Below are 24290 nucleotides of genomic sequence, written 5' to 3' on the forward strand. Positions count from 1 at the left end.
ACACCAGGCACCTGGGGAGAACCTGAGGGGGGCCGGAATCCAGCGGGAGAGGCCGCCTGCTTCCTCAGCGGGTCTCGTCCTTCTCCATCCCCACAAAGGTTACATCAAGATGTTTGAGATCCCGGCGGGAGCCAGACACCTGCTTATCCAAGAGGCAGACAGCACTAGACACTATCTGGGTGAGTGTGTCCCCAGGCCCAGCTGGACGGGCCGTCCCCGGCCTGGGGATGAGCAGAGAGAGGGGTCATGCAGCCAGGACCGGGCTGGGCGGGGGACCCCCTCCCTACCTCTCCCCCCCCAGCGCCGCCCGCCCGTGCGGCCTGCTCTGGGCTCATCTCCTGGTGGCCAGGCCAGCGGGTGGAAGTAGAGGGCACACGTTCCCCAAGCCCCCAGAGCTAGGACGCCCTGTCCCTCGGCCTCGAGGCCAAGACAGGAGGCACCCCTGCAGGTGGCGGGGTCCTGGGACCCTCCCCTCCCCACCCCCCGGCATTCAGGGCCCTCCAGAGAAACAGAACCCACAGAAGACCGTCTAGACCTAATATATATATAAAGAGATGTGTTTTAATCTCTGATGATGGGGTCTGGTGAGTGAATATCCGTAGGTCAGGTCTGCAGGCTGGAAACTCATGCAGGAGCTGGCCCTGGAAGCTTCTCCTCTGGGAAACCTCTGCGGTTTGTTCATTTCAGCTTTTCATTGTAGTAACCCATAGAGAACTCAGAATCGCCCATTGTAACCACTCTAAAGGGGTGCTCCTTGCACGCCCGGGGTTGTGCCGCTGGCACCAGCATCCACACCCCGACTTTTTCATCGCCTGAAACCGCAGTGTTGGCCCTCGAGGTCCTCAGCTGATTGGACGAGGCCCACCCGCACTGTCGAGGGACGCCCCCTTTGCTGTAAGTCGGCTGACGGGTGAGGCTAACCTCCTCTACCAGCTCTCTCCACGCAGAACCTAGGCCAGTGACCGCCAGGAACGAGCTGCGGCTGGGGCCCAGCCCATGCATGAAAGTAGCCCTCTCAGCCCCCTCGCCCACCCACAGGGGGCACGGGGCCCACCCACTGGAACGAGCTGCGGCTATGGCCCAGCCCACTGCATGAAAGTAGCCCTCTCAGCCCCCTCGCCCACCCACAGGGGGCACGGGGCCCACCCACTGGAACGAGCTGCGGCTATGGCCCAGCCCACTGCATGAAAGTAGCCCTCTCAGCCCCCTCGCCCACCCACAGGGGGCCTGGGGCCCACCCGCTGACAGGCTCACCCCGTGCACTGACATACTTGCAATGTGCTTTAAGTTTGAGAGATTCTACATGAAACTGAGTTCCTGGCGTCACTGCATAATGTGATGTCCTGACAACACTGGGTGCCCCTCCCGCCCCTGTCTGGGGGACTCTGCTCTCCCAGGCGGCCGGGGCCCTCTACGGCCTCGCCCTCAGCCCCTGCCCCCACCCGCAGCATCTGGGCGCCTCCTCCTGAAACAACGGGGGGTAGGGGCTCTGGACAAGTCCCTCCCCCTTTCTGGGACCCCCATTAGCACCTTGGCCGAAAGGCTGACCTCAGTCAGGGGCTCCCGCACAGCTGCCCGCCCACCCCTGCGGGCGCACGGAAGTCGAGGCTTGAGCAGAGGCCGTGGCTCCAGCAGCTGGCGTCCCCCCACCACACTGGAGGCCCCAGGCTCCGTGCCGTGCCTCCAGAAAAAAAAATACTCCATTTTAAAAAAACGTTTTTAAGTAAACTTTATTTCAACTTCAAAAAATAACCTAACAGACAAAAGGCAGCTTAACAACTTATGGAAGCATCACTTAAAAAAATTCTGTCCAGGCACATTTATCCCATTTAATCCTAAAAACAGACTCAATTGTTTCTCCAGTGTAAGAAGGAAGAATAAATAAGCACAGATTGGTTAAATAATATGACCAAGTTCTCCTTGTTAATTAAGAAAATGAAAAAGAAAAGCTTGATCATATTCCTAACACATAAAACTAAATCCCCTATTATCTTTAGCACTGGTGTAATACCCTCTCTGCCTTTGCTACAAAAGTATTACAATATTACTGTTAACTATAGTTTATAAGTTACATTAGTTGTATTTTTCCCATCTATCACCATATTCTTTTTTTCTAAGTAATCTGTACTTCAGATTCAAAAAATAAAAAATAACAGACAAAAGGCAGCTTAATAAGTTATGAAACAATTACTCCAAAAAATTTTGCCCAGGCACTTTTATCTTATCCAATCCTGAATCCAAACTTGTTCCTCCAGTGTTCAGAGATATAAATAAATGAATGATCAAGCTTTCCTTGTTAATGAAGAAAAAGAGAAAATGATCCATCATATTCATATTTCAAAATACTAAACCCCATATTCTTCTTTTTGACATTTTGCATTGATATAGGACCTTCTTTGCTTTTGCTACAAAAATATTACAATATTGTTAACTATAGTCTATAAGTTACATTAGGTATCTTTTTCCCATGTTCACCATATTCTTAACACCTTGTAGTAGAAAAACATTCCTGTATTTGTATTATTAACCACAATCCTTATCTACCACCAAAACCACTGTTTTACAGACCCCAAATTATCTTCCAGCTGTCCTCCAACCAACATCCCCCTCCCTAGACTACCCGTTTCAGCCACAATCACACCCGCAAATAAGCAGTTGGTTACACTCACCGTAAAGTGCTACCATCACCTACACCCATTACCATCCATTTACAATCCACCTTATTAAACATTCTGCATACGTCCAGCATCAGCTCTCCCTTCTCAGCCACATTCCATCTCCCACCAACCCACACTCCATTGTCCAACTCTGTAAGTCCACTCATCGTATTGGGTTCCTATCAGTGAGACCATACAATATTCAAATATTTGTCCTTTCGTGTCTAGCTTATTTCACTCAATATAATTGTTACCGTAAGCACAGCTATTTCCAATAGAAGGGCCCTCCCAATCTGGTGCCACAAAGGAGAAACACATCTCTCAGTGGGAAGCTGATTTATTGCGAGTACGCAAGCAAGGAACGGGGATAATCTTCTCAAAACCACTTCAAAGTGAGAATGGGAACTGGGGTTTTTATAGGCAAAGGAAAAGGGTAGGGAAAAGAAAAACAAATGACGCCAGAGGTCTTGTGAGGAGGATACAAGCAATTTCTCAGTCCTGTGTTGTCTCAAGCACACTGAATTTATCCTTGGTTCCAGCAGTTATTAAACCACATTTTAGAAGGCTTTGATGGCCTCTTTCTCAGCCAGCCGCTCAAGGATATCAAGCTTCATGTCTCTGAGAAAAGTTTCAGAGTTACACCATTCTGTCTGGTTTTGCTTTAGATGTTATCTTATTCCTGTAAGCAAAACTAACAAGTTCTGGTTAATATCCTTCAGGGAACTAAGTGCAAAGAGGGAACTTCTACAATTAGATGAATAGAAAACCAGTTCAATTAGTTTTAGGATTTTCAGAGCTGCTTAAATGAAGAAATTTTTAATGAGCACATTTCCCAGCTATCGTAAGGTCCTCGAGATTGCTCCATGTTCTTCCCCCGTTCAGTTCTACCCTTGCATCCTTATAGTCTTAACCCCTTATAATAGAGGTGTTTTTAATTTAAAAAATGCTCAATTGTGCTAACATCTAAATATATATAATGTGAAAATTTTCCATTTTAACCATTTTCAAGGGTACGATTCTGTGGTGTTAATTGCATTCACAAAGTTGTGCTGCCCTCACCACCATCCATCACAAAAAACTTTTGTGTCTCTGCAAAAAGGAACTCTGCCTCCATTCAGCAAGCACCCCCCTTCCTCCACTGTTGCCCTGTAATCTTTCTGTCTCTGCAGATTTGCTTATTCTAGATATTTCACCTCCGTGGAGTCATACAATATCCGTCCTTTGTGCCTGGCTTCTCTCTCTCAACACACTGTCTTCGAGGCTTACCCGTGTTGCAGCACGTATCAGAACTTCATCACACTATTTCTTTTTTAGTACTCACCTTTCTTCCTTCCTTACTTTGAGGAAACCTCCTATCACTGCTCTACATGGAAAACCAGAACCACTTGCCTTTAAAGAGAAGATAAAACTTAAAAATCAATTCCCAAATAAAAGGCCCTTCCACGTAAACACAGTTTCCTCTCCTTGGGCCCCGAGTCTGACTTCCACTTTCTCTGCTAAAAAGAGAGCAGGAGTTGGAGAAAAGTAAAGAGCAACTGGTCCCAAACTGAGACCCCCTTCTTTTTTTTAATGCATTTTTAAAGTTTTTTTAAAAGATACTTTAGATTACATAAATGTTACATTAAAAATATAGGGGATTCCCGTATGCCCCGCTCCCTCCCCCTCCCACACTTTCCCACATCAACAACAGCCTTCATTAGTGTGGTCCATTTGTTACAATTGATGAACATATATTGAAGCACTGCCACTAAGTATGGATTATAGTTTACATTATAGTTTACACTCTGTCCCACACAATTTTGTAAGTTATGACAAAATATATAATGGCCTGTATCTGTCATTGCAGCATCATGCAGGACAATTTCCAAGTCCTGAAAATGCCCTCATCTTACACCTGTTTTTCTTCTCCCTCCCCTCAGAACCTCCAGTGGCCACTGCCTCCCCAACAATGGTAAAAGTTCTTCCATTGCTGGGATAACAATAAGTCTATAGTAGGATAATAAGTCTACCCATTGTTCGTTCTCTAGTCTTGAGGATTTGGGGGTGGTGAAGCCCACTGTGCCTCCAAATGAGAGGGGGCTCAGATCCCACAGGGCAGATGGGTGGGACTGTCTTGCTTGCAGTTGCAGCCTCTCTCTGTTCCTTGGGATGGTCACTGTTGATCATCTCCTTGTTAGTTGTCCTGGGTGAGTCCAGTGGGACCCCCTTCTTGATGTGACAGAAGAATTACAGGAGAATCGTGATGGGGATCGTTTTCTTGCTTGGAGATCTGTGATTTGGGGGCCCTGGTTGTGTCCTCTCCCCCGAAAAATGAATCATCCTGCATTCCACGCTGTCGGAAACGTGGGCTTCCTGACCAGCCGGCTTCCTGGCTTCTGGGCATTGTCTGTGGAAGTCCTGGTCAGGCCGGGCCTCTACTGGTACCTGGAGGAAAAGGGCCCGGCCACAGTCCCTGGGGGGGCAGAGACCCAGCCTGCCTCTTAGGTGGACACTTCCTCACTCCGCAGCAGGAGCCCCCGCCCAGCACACGTGTGGCCCAGGGCTCCGTGTCCTCGTGTCTGGTAGATTCTCGGTGCCCAGTGAGGCCAGGTGGCTGGGGCAGGGAGGGCCAGGGCCTCGACATGCCCGCGGAGCGCTCGGAACAGGCTGAGGGGAGCCCCAGAGCCCCCACCCCCATTCCTGGCGAGGGCCGATTCAAGAAAAGGTTCGGGGCTGGGCAGAGGAACGGAGGGAAACCCAGTTCCAGCAGAGCGGCTGCTCTAGTTTTCCAGGGCTGCAGTCAAACGTCCCACAAACTGGGTGCCTGACATCGCCCAAAATGCACCCTCTCCCAGTTCTGGAGACTGGACATTCAGATTCACGGTGCTGGCAGGCCCGTGCGCCCTCTGAAACCCGCAGGGGAGCACCCTCCCTTGCCTCCTCTAGCTTCTGGGGCCCGGCGGCCCTGGCGTTCCTTGGCTGGGCGGAGCATCCCTTGGGCTGCCTGCCGCTGCCTTCACCGGGCCGTCCTCTTCCCCGTGTCTATTTGTGCCTCTTCTCTTCCTGTAAGGTCACGGGTTTCCCACGAGTAGGATCTCACCTTAACTAATTCGGCCTGAGATGACCCTGTTTCCAAATAAGGTCGCCTTCCGAGGGACTGGGCGGGGTGGGGGGGCGTTTAGGACTTCAGTGTACCTTTTTGGAGGAGACACAAATGCAGCCTCTTACCATGGCAAAGAGAAAGGCAGGGATCCCCAAACGGCAGTCAGGGGAGCACGGGGCCCCTGGCCCAGGACAGAGCTGGGAGGGGCGAGGTCTTGGCCCCCACCCCTGAGCTCCCCCCGCCCCGGCCCAAACCGGCCTTCTCCGCCGGGCCTGCCCCCGTGTGACCACAGCGGGGCGGGGGCCGGGGGCCGCCTTCTGCCGTCCTCAGCCGTCAAGAACCTGGAGACGGGCAAGTTCATTTTAAACGAGGAGAACGACGTGGATCCCAACTCCAAATCCTTCATCGCCATGGGCGTGGAGTGGGAGTACCGGGAGGACGACGAGCGAGAGACGCTGCAGACCATCGGCCCCCTGCGCGGCGCCATCGCCGTCCTGGTGAGTGGAGGCGGCGCTGGGGGCCGGGACCCTGCCGAGGGGGCTGGGGGGGCTCCTGGGGCCCCGGGCCTCCAGCACCCTTCTGCGCCCTGCCCGCTGAGCCAGGGGTCCCCAACCCTGGAACGGACGGAGCTACGGGTCAGGACGACCTGAGGCACGTGCCCCCCCCTCACCCCCCCGCCCCGGGGGTCTCTGTCTCCCAAACTGAATGAGGTTCCCAGCCTCCATTCTGGTCGCTCCTTGGTGTCCGCGGTCACAGTGTGCTCCCTCCATGCCCCGGCCAGGGGACAGGCGGGCTCGGGAAGTCCACCTTCCAGCCCCCGTTCACGATGGAGTTTGTCACCAGGCAGGGCTGGACCCCAGGGCTCCTGCAGCCCAGACCAGAAGCCGCTCCTGGCTTTTTGGATGGTAGGGGGTCTGCTAATCGCTTTTTAAAATTTAACTTTGCTCACATACGCAACTTCTTAAACGTATCAAGATGCTGCAGCTCAGGCCAGTCCCCTTTAGGTCCCACTGCGGTGAGCCTGCCCCTGGTGGGCTGATGTGCTGGGGCGCTCGGCCAGTTGTGTTTGAGGCGCACGGGCCCCTCCGCTCACCTGGCCAGGTGTGCTTTAGGTGCACGGGCCCAACACCCCCCCACCTTGCCAGGTGTGCCTGAGGCTCCCGGGCCCCTCCACTCACCTCGCCAGGTGTGCTTTAAGTGCACGGGCCCCTCCACTCACTCGCCAGGTGTGTTTCAGGCGCCTGGGTTCCTCCGCTCATCTCGCCAGGTGTGTTTGAGGCGCACAGGCCCCTCCGCTCACCTCGCCAGGTGTGTTTCAGGCGCACGGGCCCCTCCGCTCACCTCGCCAGGTGTGTTTCAGGGGCACGGGCCCCTCCGCTCACCTCGCCAGGTGTGTTTCAGGCGCACGGGCCCCTCCGCTCACCTCGCCAGGTGTGTTTCAGGCGCACGGGCCCCTCCGCTCACCTCGCCAGGTGTGCCTGAGGCGCACGGGCTCCTCCGCTCACCTCGCCAAGTGTGTTTGAGGCGCCTGGGCCCCTCCGCTCACCTTACCAGGTGTGTTTGAGCTGCACAGGCCCCTCCGCTCACCTCGCCAGGTGTGTTTGAGGCACACGGGCCCCTCCGCTCACCTCGCCAGGTGTGTTTGAGGAGCCGGGGTCCCTCCGCTCACCTCGCCAGCTGTGTTTGAGGCGCACGGGCCCCTCCGCTCACCTTACCAGGTGTGTTTGAGGTGCACGGGTCCCTCCGCTCACCTCGCCTGCCGTGACTTTTCACCGCACCCCTGGAAAAGCCCTTGGGGACCTACCAGCGCCAGGGTGGACCACCCCCTCCGGGTTGACTCCTGGGCTTCTCCAGTGGCTGCCTGAGCAGGGCCGAGCGCTGGGCCAGCCGTTCACAGGGCCGCCTCCCGGGGGGGCTCAGGTCATCCCCGAGGGCGACGCCCGGATCTCGCTGACCTACAAGTACATGATCCACGAGGACTCGCTCCACGTCGACGACAACAACGTCCTGGAAGAGTACTCCCTGGGCTATGAGTGGGCCCTGAAGAAGTGGTCGCCCTGCTCCAAGCCCTGCGGCGGAGGTGAGGGTGCTCCCGGAGCAGGGCGCGCAGGTGACCCAGAGGAGACGGGGGCAGGCCCGGCGTGACCTGGGCCAGGGCGCGAGAGCCCAGGGCCGTGAGGCGCGCGGCTCAGGAGGTCTTGGGGGAGGACGGGGATGGTAGGGGGCCTTCTGGGGGAGGGGGCCAGGGGGCCAGGAGTGCCCAGCCTGGCTGTGCCCCGTGGATGGCCAGGCCCGAGGCCGGAGAGCACGGGCGTGGGCAGGGCACAGGAGGACAGACCCCGGCGGACCGTGGCAGCCACCGTGCACAGGGGCCTGGCCCAGGAAGGGGCAGCGGTGGGCAGGAAGGGCAAGGGCTCCCAACGTCGTGACGGAGGCAGCGAGAAGGGTGCGCGGGGACGCAGGTGGCCCGGCAGCGTCGGGCACAGGTGGAGGAGCCGCCTCGGGAACGGTCCCTCCCCTGTTCCTCCAGAAAACCCTCCCTGCCCTTTGCGGGCAGGGCTTACGTCCCCTGGGCCTCGAAGAGCTCGCGGCTGGGGGGCGTGCAGAGCGGCGGGGATCCGGTGTGATCCCTGCTCTGAAGAGGCTGGCTGAGCTCAGAGGGGAGAAGACGGCGCGGCCTCCGGGAGCGGGCGGCAGCCCTCGCCCCCCGTGCCACGCAGGACTCACGCCCGGGAGACGAGGAGTTTCCCCAGGGGAGGGGCAAATCCACCACTCGCCGCCGAAGCGGAGGGAAGGCCCCCTCGGCGCGCTGCCTCCGCGAGCGGCACCCCGCTTCCTGCTGCCCCCCACGCACAGCAGCACATCCTCCACGTCCTCCCTCCTGTGTGTCCCTAGACCCAGCTGCTGTTCCCATCCACTTGGCTCTCACCCCCCCATCGCCTCCCCCCCCCCCACCTGACCGGATCCCCTCGGGTCCCCAAATGCTCTCTTAAGGGGCCAGATCAGACCTGGCATCAGAGTCTGCAGGGGCTCCCTCTGCTCTTGGGGTAAACGAGCCAAGAGCCTCCGAGGCCCGCCTGCCCGTCCCCCTGCTCTCCAGGCTCCAGCCACTCTGGCCGCAGCTCCTTCTGCTCCGGGGGCAGGGCCTCTGCCCAGGCTGCTTCCTCCTCTCGCCAGCCCCTTCCCCTCCTTTCCACCCACCCTTCGCTTCCTGGGAGGCCTCCAGGCTCCCCATCTAGGTCCAGCTGCCAGGTCTCACCCCCGACCTGGCTACTGGCCTCGGCACCGTTGACATTCTGGGCCGCAGGCTCCGTCACTGCAGGGCTGCGCGGTGCAGGACGTGTAGCACGGCCCTGGCCTCTAGCCACCAATCGCCAATAGCACACATGCAGGTTCCAGCAGCCAAAGATATCCAGATACTGCCAAGTGGCTCCTGGGAGCAAAATCACCCGGCCTTAGGCAGTGGTGGGAGACTGTGGGCCTTTTCCAGCCTCGCCCCAACATCCTCAGGTGGAATAAATGAGAAATGGGAGGAAATAGCGCCTCACCTCCCAGCCAAGGGGCGGTGGGGGAGCAGCTGGCCTCCCTCCCTGTGCACCCGGGGTCCTCAGCTGGGACACCCTGCCCACGTGCCGCTTCCTGAACAGGGCGAGAAGGAGAACCCGGGTGGGGCTGCAGGGGTGGATATCCCTCCCCTCCCATCACGCCCCCCACGCCACCTGCCTCTGTCTTCAGGCTCACAGTTCACCAAGTACGGCTGCCGCCGGAAGCTGGACCACAAGTTAGTACACCGCGGCTTCTGCAAGGCCCTGGCCAAGCCCAAAGCCATCCGCCGCGTCTGCAACCCGCAGGAGTGCTCCCAGCCCGTGTGAGTGCCGGGGACGCCCTCCGCCCACCCAAACCCCCGCCCCAGCCTGGCGTCCCAGGAGCGAGGAGCAGGCGGAAGCCACCAGGGCTGCCCGAGGAGGGGGGCGCAGGATCCCGACCACCGGGCGCCTCTCGGCGGGTTATTTCCCACTCCACGGCCAATCAGGGGCTACAGGTGCTCAGGGGCATGCCAGGTTCAGATCTGCTAAAGGGGGCAACACCGGCATGCATCTCAGAAATGAGGACAAAGGGCGATAGGCTCGGGTGGGGAAACCGAGGCCCAGGAGGCACAGGATCGGCTCGCGCTCCTGGGCTAGAGGTTTCCTAAGCCGCTCGCTGCAGCAGCCTCGCCTTGCCCGGGTGGGGGTTCGCAGGGCTGCATTTCTGGGTCCAGATTCCAAAGGGCCCTGCGTGAGGAAGAAGGTCAGTAAAAAGGCAGGCGGGGACCCTGCAGGGATGGGGTGCCGGGAGCCCACACTGCTCTCCCGCTCGGTCCAGAAGGGTCCGTGCCGGCAGGAGGCAAGGCCAGAGGCAGGGCTGGGAGCCAAGAAGGCACAGAAGGCCGGCAGAGCTCCTCAGGGCCCCCCTCCCCAGGGTCTCCCAGCAGGAAAAAGGCCTGGGGTTTATCACCCTCAGGACCGAGCCGCTGAGAATAGGGGCGCAACGAGCCTATCAGACACTGGAAAAGGCGCTCCTGAGGGGTGGCTGGGGCGGAAGCTGCTGCTTCTCGGGCCCCCTGGTCGCCGGGGGTCTCCCACAAGCCCCTGGGCCTGACTGTGCCCCTCTGCCCCGACAGGTGGGTCACGGGCGAGTGGGAGCCGTGCAGCCAGAGCTGCGGGCGGTCGGGCATGCAGGCGCGCTCCGTGCGCTGCATCCAGCCGCTGCACGATAACACCAACCGCTCCGTGCACACCAAGTACTGCAACAACGCCCGGCCGGAGGGGCGCCGCGCCTGCAACCGCGAGCTCTGCCCTGGGCGGTGGCGGGCCGGGCCCTGGTCCCAGGTAAGCAGGCCCCCTGGCCCCTAACCCTCCTCAGCCCGGCCTGGATGGCGCTCTGGTGACCAGGGCCCTTGAGCAGGTGGGCTTGGGCGCAGCTCCTGTCCAGGGCCAGGTTCCCATGGGCTCGGGGCACCAGGGGTGCCACGCCGGGCTTGGCTGGGGGACCCAGTGGAATGTGGCAGTGTCTCTACTTCACAGGGCAGAGGCTCCTAAATGCTCTAGGGGTCTGGAGTTCTGGGAAACTCAGCTCACCCTGGGCCCAGGGCACAGTGGGATGTACTCGGGGACCTGGGATCTCCATCTCAGAGGGCGTATTAGGTGAGGTTCTCCAGAGAAACAGAGCCAACAGGAAATGTATAAAGAAACGTACTAAAAGGAATTGGCTCAGTAACCACGAGAGCTGGCAAGGTGAACTCCGCAGGACAGGCCGTGAGCTGGAAGCTCCAGGAAAGTGGCACTGATGTCCTCGGTCCAGATTCCCCGGGGAACTTGGCTGGCTGCAGTTTCAGGAAAGAGCCAGTTCTGAAGTTGAGGCAGAAATTCTTCTTATGACTTCTGACACCCTCAGTTCTGGCTTTATGACATCCAAGAAATTGGATGAGGACAGTACCCACATTGCTGGGGCAAACTCCTTGGGTGACTGTAGATGCAACCAACTGAGTGTAGATGCACATTCCATCTACCAAGATACCCTCACAGACACAAGCAGGCCAGGGCGTCACCAAACAGCGGGTCTCCCTAACCTAGCCAAGGTGACCCAGGAAACAGGAAATGTAACATATGAACTTGACCATCGCAGAGGTCTGGAAAGCCCGCTAGGCTTGCAGGAGAAGTGGACAAGGCAGGACTTAGACTCGGGCTGGAAAGAAGTGATCTATGTATCTTTAAAAAAAGAAAGGCAATTAAATTAAAAAATTAAAAAAAAAAAAAAAAGACGGATTGAGGGGCTAGAGGGGCAATTCCAGGCGCAGGGACTAGCCACAGCCAAGGCTGGGCCAGAGCCGACGTGAGCCCCGACATCCGCTCGCAGCCGGGGTGGGCTGACCACTCTCCGGCTTCCAGAAGGACTCAGGAGTAGTTACAGTCACAGTTACGGTTTACTAAGCAAAAGAACACTATAGAGTAGAATCAGCAAAGGGAAAAGACTCATGGGATCTGGAGGAGATTCCAGAGGGAACCAGGCACAAGCTTCCAAGCATCCCTTCCCAGTGGACCCTCGAGGGACGTGCTTCGTTCTTCCAGCAGCGCGCGTGGCACCAGCAGCGCGCTTCCAGCCAGGGAAGCTCACCCGAGCCTGGGGGTCCACGGTCTTCATTGGGGCTCAGTCACATAGGCATAAAACAGGGAGCTACTGAAGCCAGAGCCTCAGAGAGAAGGTGGGTGCTCACCATAGATCACGCTGTGAGAATGAACTTGTGGAACAGACTGGCCCAGCAGGGCTCAAGGCCTCCGGCATGCAACAGCGCTCTTACCAGAGAGGACATTCTGCTAAAACGCACCTAAAGCCAACTATGGACTGTAGTGAATGGTAATAGATTTATAATTCTTGGATCAACGGGTAAAAAAAAAAAAAAAAAGAATTGTCATAAATGACAAACCAGACACAAAGTACTGCATATTATTAGACTCCGTTTATATAAAATATCAATGTAAATACAGGTGTAGAGATGGAATTAGATTAGCAGATATGTATGGCGGGGTGGGTAAGAGATTGAGAGACAGAGGCTAAGGGGTGGAGGCGGCTCCTTTTGGAGTCATGAGTATGCTCCAATATTGATTGCGCTGGTGAAGGCACAATTCTGTGAAAAACCCATCGAATGTACACTTTGGATAAATTTTATGGTATATGAATATATCTCAATAAAATTGTTAGAAAGAAGGGAGGGAGGGAGGGGAGCAGGAAAGAAGGAAGGCACATTCCACGAGCTCAGTGCGTGTCCCAGGAGCTGGCCAAGGACGGGTCCTGAACACGGCCTTTTCTTGGGCTGTGCGGGATTTGAGCAGCCGGACCTGCTGAGTTAACCCTTTCTTGCACACATGCCCCTGGTGGGCCACACTGGGGGAGTAGGCTGCCTGCTCCTCCTGGTGTGCCAAGGTGGGGGGAGCTACGCCGCCTCCCCTATGGTTCCGGGTGCCCACCTGCCCAGGAAGCAGGGGCTCGTCCCACCCTTGCGGGGCAGGGGGCCTTGCTGGGAGGTAAACCTTGACCTGCTGGCTCGTCCCCGCCCCGCAGTGTTCCGTAACCTGTGGCAACGGCACCCAGGAGCGTCCCGTCCTGTGCCGGACCACAGAGGACAGCTTCGGCATCTGCCGAGAGGAGCGGCCCGAGACGGCGAGGATCTGCAGGCTCGGCCCCTGTGCCGGTAAGCTCGCGGCTGCCCGGGGTCCCACGCGTGCGGCAGGCCCGCGACTAGGGGCGGCCAGAGGCTCGGCTCAGGCCAGCGGCCCCGGCACTCAGCCGCCCAGACCCTACCCGTGAACTTCAAGGAGAGGCTGGGCCCTCGTGGCAGCCAAGGATGGGGAGACGCTGCCAGCCCAGAGCTGGGGAGGAGCCGGGCACTCCCGGACCAGGGCTAGGACTGCCGAGCTGGGCACCAGGACCCTCCCTGCCAGGCGATGGAAGGAAACGCAGGTCCTTCGGGCCCGGGAAGGCGGTGGTACATGGCACCAACTCAGCCTGCCCCTCTGGCTACGCGCCATCAGCCCGGGAGACGGGATGCAGACTCCGGTGGCCTCTAACGTGGGGACAGGGTGAGGCCCGGTGCCCGTGCAGTAGAGCCCTCTGCAGTCAAATGCTCTGCCCCTGAGCTGCACCCCCGAGTACAGCTCTCTAAATCCCACGGGTGCAGACGCCTCGCCAAGCACTGTACATGCATCCCCTCTTGGGGTCCCTGCAACAGCTCAAGATGTAGCTCCCCCACGATTCCCAGCTCCAGTGGAGAGAGCGCTGGGGCGGAAAGCAGGGAGGGGGCCAAGCACCCCCACCGGGGGTCAAGGAGGGTAACCCAGGCCAGCCTGGCTCCAGAGCCCACTCTCTGGGTGCCACTGTGCCGCTCTGTCCTCGGTGTCCCTGGAGGGGACCAGGTGAAGAAGCAGGAGCAGATGGGTTTGGGGGAGGTGGGCGAGCATCACCAAGGTACAGAGAGGCAAGGCAGGGACAGCAGGAGACTTAGGGGGCTGGGGAGGAAAGAGGCAGGGGATGAGCCAGGACAGGGTACCTGGGGCTCTTTGGAGCTCAGGGAGGGTCCCGCAGGCCACGCTGAGGGCGAGGTGTCCTGTGAGCCCTCTCTCCAGGTGGCCGGGATGCCGTGGGGCAGCGCTGCTGGGGAGGAGGGGTGGGGAGCCAGGGCCTGCAGCCCCCATTCTCTTTCCCCCTCCCCGCCCCAGGAAACACCTCTGACCCTTCCAAGAAGAGCTACGTGGTGCAGTGGCTGTCCCGACCCGACCCCAACGCACCGGTCCAGAAGATCTCGTCAAGTAACCGACCCGTTTATAACTCTGCCTCTGGCCTTCAGTGCTCGCCCTGCGCCTTGTGGAGCTTGCCTTGGGTCGCTGCTCTGCTCTCTTTCTCTGGAAAACTCCCCTGACTTTTCCTGAGTCCTCTCTCTGGGCTTGAATCTGTTTTCTCCCGGGCCCCCGGGCTCGAGCTGCCTCCTCCGGAGCTCACGGCGCGTCGGCCGGCAAGGGCCACAGCCGCCTGGCAGGGACCTGGCCCGGGAGCCCCGGCCGCGCACGGCGGGGGGCGGGGAGGGCGCCGGGACCCGGCCGGCGGTGGCTCGCAAAGGGGCAAAGATCCGTCGTGGTGCTGGAGGGGCTCAGAGGCCGCCTCCCTCCAGGCTGAAGCCGCAGGTGGGAAGTGAGAGCGCACGCCCGCCCCGGCCCCTCTCCAGTGCCGCCCGCCACCAGGCGAGGCCCCGGGCCGGGGGTCTCCGGGGGCGCGCGCGTCTGCGCCCCGGGCCCCCAGTTTTGGGCGGTGGGTCAGGGACTTACCTGCTGCTGCTACTGTCACTGCTGCTGCTGCCAACCCCACGCTGAGTGTCCCCCGACGCGCGCCCGGCCGGCCTTCCAGCCCAGCTCCCGCGCCGCCCGGGCCCCCGGCCTCGCGGGGGTGGGGGCTCAGGGGAAGCGGGGGTGGCAGGGGCGCCCTGTCCCGCCGCCCCCTCCATTCTCGGTCCATCAGCTGCAAGGGCCTTTCTCCTCATTGTCCTCACCTTGACTCCATCCCATCGGGTTGAGAGGCGAGCGCGCGCGTCTGTCCTTGGCGGCTGTGGCGCACCCACCCATGTGAACAACTACAGAATTACCTCAATTTTTATTGCTTTTTGTTGTTTTTGTTTTTGCTTAGGGAAAAAAAAAACTGTAGAAAATGCCTTAAAGTGGACAGGTCGCAGAATTGACTGCTAACTCCAGCTTCGGGGGCGGGCGGGGGGCGGACTTGGCGACCGCAGGACCCCGCCCGGGTAGGGGGCCGGCGGCGACGTTCTAGGGGGACTCAGCCCAGTGCATCCACCCTTTGCCACGGATGTTTCCAGATCAGAGGCCCTTCCGCGGAGCCGTCTGTGTAGACTTGGGCGCGCTCACCATGTCCATATGTGAAAAAAAAAAAGGCATCTCAAAGCAAGCCGCCCCGGGCCCGTGGCGCTGACTGTTGCGTGGCCCCCGCGGCCGAGCCTCCCCCGCCCCGGCACTAATTACTGTTCTGTAAATAATTTTTGGTGTGTAGCTGCATACTAATCCTCACGACTGTTAACTTCCACCCTGGACCGGGCGACGCGAGTGGCAGGCGTGATCTGGAGAAGGTGCAATACGGCCCGAGCGGCGTGCTCTTTGTCTATATGCACTTTGGTTTATCAGGGATATTTTATTAGTGTTTTGTATGTATTTAATGACGTCCTATCTCGGTTCCATTGTCGTTGCTTTTCTGATGATTTTTTTATGAGACAACGTTAGCGTGTGCCAAAGTGACTGTGAAAATGACTTTTTTTTCTTCTTACCAACGATTGAAAGACCTCCTGTCATGCAGCCCCCGAATAAACTCAATAAAAGTTCGGTAAAACCCGGTGCTTGGCTTTGGCCAGACAATGGCTGGTTCTCTTCACCTCCGCGGCCCACAAAGCCGTGAAGGCTTGGGGTCGAATTCCGCAGCGTCAGTGACGCGGTGGCCGAGTCCAGAGACCTTACTGTTCCTCTCTCCCCTGCCCCCCAGAGCCCACCCCGCCTCAGGCAGACCCCCTGCCCCAGGTGCAGCGTCTTGGGATGCTTATCCCCCTCATCCTAAGAACCCTCGATGGAGTTTGAAGCACTTAATCAGATCACCCTTAAACCGCAGGAAACCACACTTGTACTTGGCAGGACATTTCTGAGCCTGATGGCCCACGCTCAGCAGGTGGATAGCGGGAAACGCCAAATGGCCTTCCGATCCCACGCCATCGAAACCCGCCCTGGGGTGGAGGCCGACTCTTCCACCTGGGCAAGAGAGCGAGCAATAATAGTCTGCAGACTCACCCTTGATTTCCATAGAGCAACATTTTTTGTAACTGATTATTGCCGTTTCGTTGCATTTCAATCTGTCAGGCAAGCTTTTTACCATGATTTTGTAATACCTTTCCAGGGAACTCCGTGGCCTTGCCCTTGTGAGGCAACTACTTTCATTTTGTGGGTGCTTATTTGAAAAAAAAAGATTTGATTCCAGAAAAAAAAACAAGACAAAACAGCCACCCATGAAGACACTCCACCCTGATTTGCGTTTTGAATCGCTTGGGCTCGTATGGATGTTGCAGGGAGGGTCTGAGTTCTCTGCTCTATCTGGGGGTCTCGCCGATGGGAAAAGGGCTGAGAGGGTTTCTCCTCTGGTGGGGATCAGTGCTGGGACAGCAGCTAACACGGGCTGCTGGTCCGGGTCCCCAGGCCCTGAGCCACCCCCAGCCCTGCTCCCTGGCACAGCGCTCAGCCTTGCCCACCGTTCAGGGAGGGGAGGAATTGGCACCATCAGGGCCCAGGTGGGCACTGGCCCAGCCCCAGGAAAGTCTGGGTCAAGGCCAGCTGACATGCACTCCCATACGTGGGTGCGTTCCACCAGGCCTGTCCCCGTTTGCCGGGGTCCCTGAAGCCTCAGGGCCTGTATGTCCACTCGCCTGGCCGGCCACAACCAGACAGTGGGCCAGGGTCCCCCAGGGCCCCCCAAGTCCTCAGCCCAGTTGGCATTGTGCCGGGGGGAGTCTGTCACCTGCCTTTTCTGTAGCACTGAGAAGTGGTCGCGTGCCAGGGAGGAGTAAGCAAGAGGGAGGTGACGTGCAAGACCAGTGTGGAGTGACCCAGCGTCATGAAGACGGGCTTGGGGGCCCGCCGGTCCTGGGGAGCCAGCCTCCGGGGCCACTGCTCAGAGCTTTGGGCATGGGAAGAAGCCACAGCCTGAGAGAGAGACAAGGAGCCAAAAGGAACATGTGTCTGGCAGCGCTTCATTCCGCTTGGCCCACTTTCCTGCAGATGGATCCGGAGTAATCCCACCCCACCCCCCAAAGACGCTCCCAACGGGAGCTGAAGACAGACAACTGACTCCCCGGATGTTAGAGCACAGGGGGCACAGGGAGGAAGGGCAGCCAAGGCTTTCGGGGTGCCACCCGCCTTTTAAGCCTGTTGCACGACCTATTGAATGGGGAAATGGGTACGTGAGCCCCGCATCCCTTTACTGAGCAAAGAGAATAAACTGTTCTCTGACCCGGCGTTTCCTAAGGAGTGGGAGATGGCAATGGTTTAAGTGGTCTATAAACATAGCTTTAAGTACCACTGACTTGTCGCTTCCTCATTCTTCCCATGCTTTATTTAGGGCTTATTTGGAAATGACTTTGGCTTTGGCATCTCTCAAACACTTGCTCATTCCTTTCCCATGCAGAGCTTGGCAGGCTAGCGGGTCTACCCGGAATTTGATCAATTCAAAGTAGGCTGGAAAAGCAACTTAAAGATGTAAGGCTTTTCATTGTATCTGTTTTTAGGGTTACTTGATTCACCGCACTAGTTTTCCATGCATGGTTGCAATGAACGTTTTCTTCTAGAATCATTTTAAAGCAAGTTAATTTACAGAAAACGACTAAGCATATAATAATTCCAGCGGTGTTTCAGAGATAGCAGAGATGTGGGGGTGGCACGCAAATGACTGAAATTTATGAAAATTTACTATCAGTGGTTTATCATCATCCAATGGATGACAGTAGGTCCTTCTTGTAACTGGTACAGGATATGTCGGAAGTTCAAATATTGTAAGACTGAAGTTGTTATCCCAGACAGATGTCTTTTGACACGCAGTGCCTCAGGGCACATCAGACAGCGCTTTGGAAGTATAATTGCCATCTCCTTCATTGTGGGGGATCTGCTGCTCAGTGATTGATATTTACTTAAAAATAACCTTTGGCCTACTTTTAGATTTTCTTTATGGTCCAAGTGAGTGGACGGGAATGATTATTTTGAACTTTTTCTAGGCTGAGATTAGCAGAGCCAAGCCCTGGGCTTTCTCAATGAGTCACTCATTCATTCAAGGGCTTATTTTAATTTTTAAAAAGCGGAAGGCAATGAAGCCGACTCGTCAAAGAAATCAGACACGCAAACCCAACCCCTAAGTCAGGTTGTAGGGAGCCAACCGGTGGCGCCCCTGCCTCGTTGGGGGGAGACCTGCGGCTTACTGAGGGCCTTCTTTGTACCAAGCTCTGGTCCAGGCACTGGGGAAACAGCTGTGCACTTGACCGGGCATCTGCAAACCCTTTCTGCAAAGGGCCAGATGGCCAGTATTCTCCACTTTGCAGCTACCCAACTCTGCAGCTGCAGCGAGAAAGCCATCCTAGACCAACAAAACAAAACAAACGGGCCTGGCTGTTCCAATAAAACGTTATTTACAAAACCAGGAGTGAGCAGGCAGCCGGGGGGACAGATTTGCCCAGGGGGGCCCTAGTTTACTGACCCCTGCACTGGCCATGCTCTCAGGGGGCTCCTCTGGGTGGGAGAGACAAAGTTACACACAGGCGCCTTGTATTAAATAACAATCTAGTTATTGGCAGGAAGAAAACAGCACGGGTGACAGGAGAGGGCGTGTTCCCTTCTGGGGGCCTGTTCCACCCGGACCCCCATTGGTGGTCCAAGCCAGTGAGGGGACACTCCACCTAGTTCTTCCCAAAGCCCCCTGGAGAGAGGAAACGCTCCTGGCATCTTTCCTGGGGGGTGAGGGGCTGTGATCAGTGGTTTTCAAGCCACTCCGCTTCGGTGGCTGCCTGGGAGGTGATGCAAGGGGGAGGCCTGTGGATTTCTTTCTGCATCCCACCCCCAAAGTCCAGCTGTTTTGTATATTGGGCATCTGCGTGATTTTGTTGGCAGAAAGGGCCCAATGTATTTTTTTTTTTCAAGGAAGTACCGGGGATTGAACCTGGCACCTTGTGCATACAGAGCAGGCACTCAACCCCTGAGCTACACCTGCTCCCCAGGGTTGGTTTTGTTTGTTTGGTTGTTTGTTTTGTTTTTAGGAGGAACCAGGGATCAAACCCAGGACCTCAAAAATGGGAAGCAGGCGCTCAACCACTTGAGCCACATCCGCTCCCTAATTTTTAAACTCTGAAAGCCACATCTCAGGATCTTCTAACTTGATTTCCCAGAATTGCCCCCTTGGCACGAGGCCATCCACCTTTGCAGAAGGTTTCCTGGTCTCTCAATATTGGGAAGACCTGGGCTTTCCCTGAACCACCGACTTGGTTTTCTCTTCTTTGCATTGTGAATCCTGCAGCCAGCTTTCTTGGCTGGACCACTTAGAAGCTCAGAGTCAAAGTCGGGGTCCACCTTTGAGGGTCAGAGCCTCTGTATGTGATTCTTACCTCTAGCCTTACTCTTTTAAAACCCAGAATTTCCCAGTTTTCCTCAGTTATTCAATTATCTTTTAATATTTATACATTCTTTGTTTCTCTAGAGCTCTGGGAATAGGAGCATCCAAAAATAGCCCTGGGCTCTTTGGAATGTTCAGGATAATGAAAAGAGCAGGTGCTAATCACCCTATCTGACAATTAAATGTGGACTTAACCAACAAGGATAAAGTGCTGAGAAGGGGGAACCGTGAGACCACCTCCTGGTGGGACTCACCTCCTAAAGGAAGTCCAACAATGCTATCCTGAGGCAGATGTGGTCAGCTGAGCCCAAAAAATGAGAGGGCAGCTGGAGGAAAGAGGGACACACTGTCTGTGCAAAGGCCCTGTGGCCAGAGAGGACAGTGAAGAGCAGGGCATCCAAGGCCTGACTGAGGCTGGAGAGGTGAACGGACAGAGCTTCATCCTGAGAGCAGTGAGGGGTAATGCAGTGGCATCAAGCAGGGGGGTGACTTGGTCACATCTTCAGTTGGAAAACAGCATTCTGACTAGAGTGGGATCCCTAGAGGAGAGGGAGGGGAAAATGGAAATGCATAGGCCAGACAGGAGGCCAACATTCAAGGTCGCTTGGTCAGGGTGAAGGTTGTAGAGATGGAGAGCTGTAGACAGCCACGAAGGCACAGAAGGAAGGACGGACGGGACTTGGAGATGAATGGATCAGTGTACCTGAAAGATGGCAGGCTGCACCTCAAGGCGGGGGGCACCAGCAGAAGCTGGGAGCTAGGGCTGGATGTGTGGAGTCCCAGGCACCTTTGACACCCACAGGGGTGGGGTGGGATTTGTACACAATAGTCTGAGGCTCTGGAAGTTTGGGGTCGGTGAGCTAACTCAGTGGGTCATCAGCCTGTTAGTGGAAATTCCAGGATGGAGCAGTGGCCGGGCTGACACAGGCAGACATCGGTACCACTGGCCCTAAGTGGAAGGACAGTCTGCTTGTCTGTTACCACAGGGAGCTCCAAAAGAGGGTAGGATAACTTCAGGTACAGGAAGCATTAAACGTTGGTGCGGGGACGACTATACCAGGTGCGCTTCCAGTCCATGACTGCTTCTTCCTATCCTTTCCTTCCTTCCCTCCCTCCCTCCCTCCCTCCCTTCCTTCCTTCCTTCCTCCCTCCATTTTTCTTCTTACTTCTATCTTCCTTTCCATTTTCATTTCTTCCTTCCACCTTTCTTCCTTTCTTCCTTTTTTCATCTTCCTTCCTTCCATTCTGTAGAAGATGACATCAACTTCTGAGACTTAGAGGAAATGAGAGCACATGAGAAGTTTGAATGTAAAGGCTTAAGAGTAGAGAGTGGCTGAGCAGAGAATACAGTAGGCAGCTTGGGGACCCATCAAGGTCAGTGATCAGGAATTTACAGTGGATAAAATGTCCCCTGTTGTATGACTTGTTCTTTTGTATTAAATGAATTTTCTCCAGATCATCTCAATTTTTGTCTTGTGGAACGAGGTGGTGGGGGAGAGGGTAGAAGAGTGGGGATTTGGGAAGAAGATAGAGTGAAGAGACAGTGAGAGCAGAAGGAGCTGGATGGGTCCCGTCAACATGGATAGACACAGAGTTGGAGACACACCAGAGAGAAGATGGGCCTGTGGAGAAAGAGAGTGGAGGTCCTCTTGGAGAGAGTAAAGGTTCTCTGTTCAAGCTGAACTACAGATGACCAGCTTCTCAGGGGAAAGGAAAGTGGAGGATGTGCTGGGCAGAAGGATTTGCCTGTGTGGAGGCATCAAGTAACGGAGGCACGTGGTTTGTTTGAAAAATGGCCCGACGCTCAATGTGGCAGGGCCCTAGGGTGGATGGAGGAAGGAGCAGGACATGCGGCTAAGCAGAGGAGAAGCCAGACAAGCTCAGGGGATTTTCAGTTGCCCTGATGGCATTTTTGAGTAACAAAGATCACCTGGGAATATTGGGTCAAGATGGGAAAAAAGAGGCAGCAAAGTCAGTTTCACTGGAACATTCCAGTGAAGAGAAAATGGAGCTTGCCAAGGAAGGGGTGGACACAGCAATACTGGCTGAATCCCATTTGTGCTCACTCTGGGCCAGTTACTGGGCTAGTTGCTTCTCGTTGCCCCGTTTAATGCTCATAATAACCCTGAGAGACAGGCACTATTATTTTCCCCAGTTTGAAGATGAGTACATAGAAATAACTTGCCCAAGGTTATTCCTGCCTAAGTGGAAGAGTCCGGGTTAGAACTTGGGCAGCTACAGAATGGGCAGGTGTTGCGAATGGATTGAAGAGGAGGGAAGAGGAGGAGAGGCACAAGAGTTGAGGGTGACTTCTAAGTATCTGGCTCTGACTTCTAGGAAATGGCGATGCCATTCAGCAAGGCAGAGACAAAGGAGAAGAAGCAGGTTTGAAGGAACTAGGAAGGTCAGTTGGGCGTGTTGGATTTGAGGTTGTTGTGAGACATCGAAATGGAGACCAGGTCGTTACCTACATGGACCTGGAGCTCTGACAAGAGCCATGGACCAGGGATCACCAAGCAGGGTCTTCAGTGAGTAGGTGTCAGGGGGTTGGCAGGACATGAGATGGTTCCAGAAGGCCCTGTGGCCCAGCGAGTAGAGCCGGGCTGTGGACAGACCTCCAGGGAACATCAGCCCTGGGAGAGCAGGAGGGTGAAGAGGAGCCAGGCGAGGCTGAGAAGAGGGGGGCCGAAGGAAGAGAGGAAACCACAAGAGAGAGATTTTCTGCAGGCTCAGAAGACGGTTTTGAGGAGTAGGGAGTGACGTTGTTGAGGGCTGCCGAGAGGTCATGTCAGATAAAGGCTGGTATATCTACCCTGAATTTCAGAGAAAATCTCCTTGCAGATTCTAGAGAGAGCAGGTGACAGGTAGAACCTGGGGCTTCGGGACCACCCCGCAGCTCCTGTGGGATTCCTAAAATGGGAAGCACAGGTTAGGATTTCCCTCTGCACCTCCTGCTCCTTAGCTGCTGCCTCCCACCCATGTAGGTCAGACTGGACAATCGGGGCAGCAGAAGTATGCAAACTGGCAGGTGGCTCCATTTAGCCTGAGGCTGCATTTTATTGGCCCCCACTGTGTTCAAGATTTTAAAAACATACAAATCCAAGGCCCTTTACAGAAAGGTCCACCTTCCTGAGTCTCTTGAAAACCCAGAGGAGGTAACAGCCCTGGGTCTGCCTCCCACCCACTGGGTTCCACCCACCCTCTGTGGGAGATGCGAGCCTTGGTGACTCTCACCATCCTCTCCAGCTCCCAAAACAGGGCCAAGGGTCCTGTCCCAGGCCAGCAGAATGCCTTCGCCCCTACCCTGTCCTGAAGCAGCTATTACTGCTCTCTAGAGGGTTGGCCAGGGCAGGCACAGTGGTCTGGTTCCTGCCCAGTGTCACCAGGTGGGAATGAGCCACTGGGACAGCTCAGTGCGGGGAGGACAGCCTGGTGGGGAAAGGCTGCAGTTGGGGGCATTGGCTCTGTCCCTTTGAGACATGTGACTTGATTAAGCCGTATGTTCTCTTGGAACCTTAGCTCCCTCCCGAGGCGACTGGAGCAGGACCAAGAGGGGCGGGTGATGCCTCCAGTGAGCAGGCGTTTTGTGAGCCCAACGCGCTGCTTCAACGGAAGGGCCCTCAGGGGGCTCTTAATCTGTGGTCTCTATTACAATACAAATGTGTTCCCTGTTAGCTTGCTGTATTTTATTTTGTTCATCCAAAAACAGAGTCCTGAACAGGGATTTGTAGGTTTTACGAGAAGCCAAAGGGGTCCATGGCAGTTGGAAGCCGCTGGTCAGGCTCGTGAGTCTACGTCTACGGCTAGCACATTCTGAAGTCCAGGGTCCATTTCCAAGATGGCGTCTGCTGCAAAGCCAACCTTGGGGCCACAGTCCCTGCAAGCAGGCAGGTTTTGGGTCCATTTGGGGTTTGCAGAAGCCGAGGAGAGAAGAGGGCACCCCAAAGTCTTCAAAACCATCTACTTCCGTTTCTTTTTGAATAAACTCTATTTTTTAGAGCAAGGTAGGTTTATGGAAGAGTCATGCAGAAAGTAGAGTTCCCATACCCCCCTACCCTACACACATACAAGTTTTCCCTGTTATTAATATTTTGCCTTATGTAGTATGTTTTTACAATTGATGCCTACTTCTGTTGGGAGCCATTGCTGCCAATTCAGTTCTCTTCTCTAGGGTATGAGAAGGAAACAGGTGAGTCAGAAAGGTAGGGAAGCTGTCATAGGCCCCACACATAGAGAGGCGGACCACCTAAAGGGAGCTGGGATGCAGGCGCCTCAGCCTGAGGTGCTTAGGGCTAAGGGTTGCATCCAGGGCCACCAGGGGCTGCTCAGGCTTGGCTGAGGCCCATTCCTTGACCATAGCCACCCACCGTGAAAGTTGATTCCATAGGAAAAAGGGTTATGTGAGGAGATGGAGTTGAGGCCATGTATGGTCTCTGGGAAATCATACCTGTTGGGAAGCCAGAGGAGGCAGGGCCCCTTGGGCAGGGAGAAGCTTCTGTAGATGAGGCCTCTTGCTGGTAGTCAGAGGACATTGACTACCAGGCTTTATTGGAATCCTGCCACTTCTCTTGATGATTTCTCTGCTGTAGAGGGAAAGTATATGCAGAATCTTTGGGAACAAATGGTCCCAGTGGGAGAGCATGGGTCAGTCAGAGAGGGCTTCATGACAGTCCTTTAAGATTTCCATCCCTACTTCCTGTCAGCAGGATGTACACTCTTCCTTGCTGGCAGCCCAGTTTCGTGTGGCTGTAGGCTCTGCTTCTGTCTCCATGCTTCTTTTCCCTTCCTCATCAGTCCTTCCCCTTCCTCTCCCATCCATTTCC

General features: G+C 56.0%; 1 protein-coding gene across 1 annotated transcript in view; it reads left to right on the forward strand.

Moving 5' to 3' along the window:
• The window catches only part of ADAMTS2 (ADAM metallopeptidase with thrombospondin type 1 motif 2), a 294248-nt gene that overhangs the window by 263410 nt on the left and 6548 nt on the right, over positions 1-24290 (forward strand). Inside the window, exons 15-21 of the mRNA XM_058283377.2 lie at positions 99-179; positions 6070-6236; positions 7660-7819; positions 9475-9607; positions 10403-10610; positions 12841-12970; positions 13995-14084. Coding sequence (XP_058139360.1) covers positions 99-179; positions 6070-6236; positions 7660-7819; positions 9475-9607; positions 10403-10610; positions 12841-12970; positions 13995-14084 — 969 coding nt within the window. The remainder of the gene's footprint in view (positions 1-98; positions 180-6069; positions 6237-7659; positions 7820-9474; positions 9608-10402; positions 10611-12840; positions 12971-13994; positions 14085-24290) is intronic.

Source organism: Dasypus novemcinctus, chromosome 2 (genome assembly GCF_030445035.2).
Source record: "Dasypus novemcinctus isolate mDasNov1 chromosome 2, mDasNov1.1.hap2, whole genome shotgun sequence".
In the NCBI taxonomy this organism is placed as follows: domain Eukaryota; kingdom Metazoa; phylum Chordata; class Mammalia; order Cingulata; family Dasypodidae; genus Dasypus; species Dasypus novemcinctus.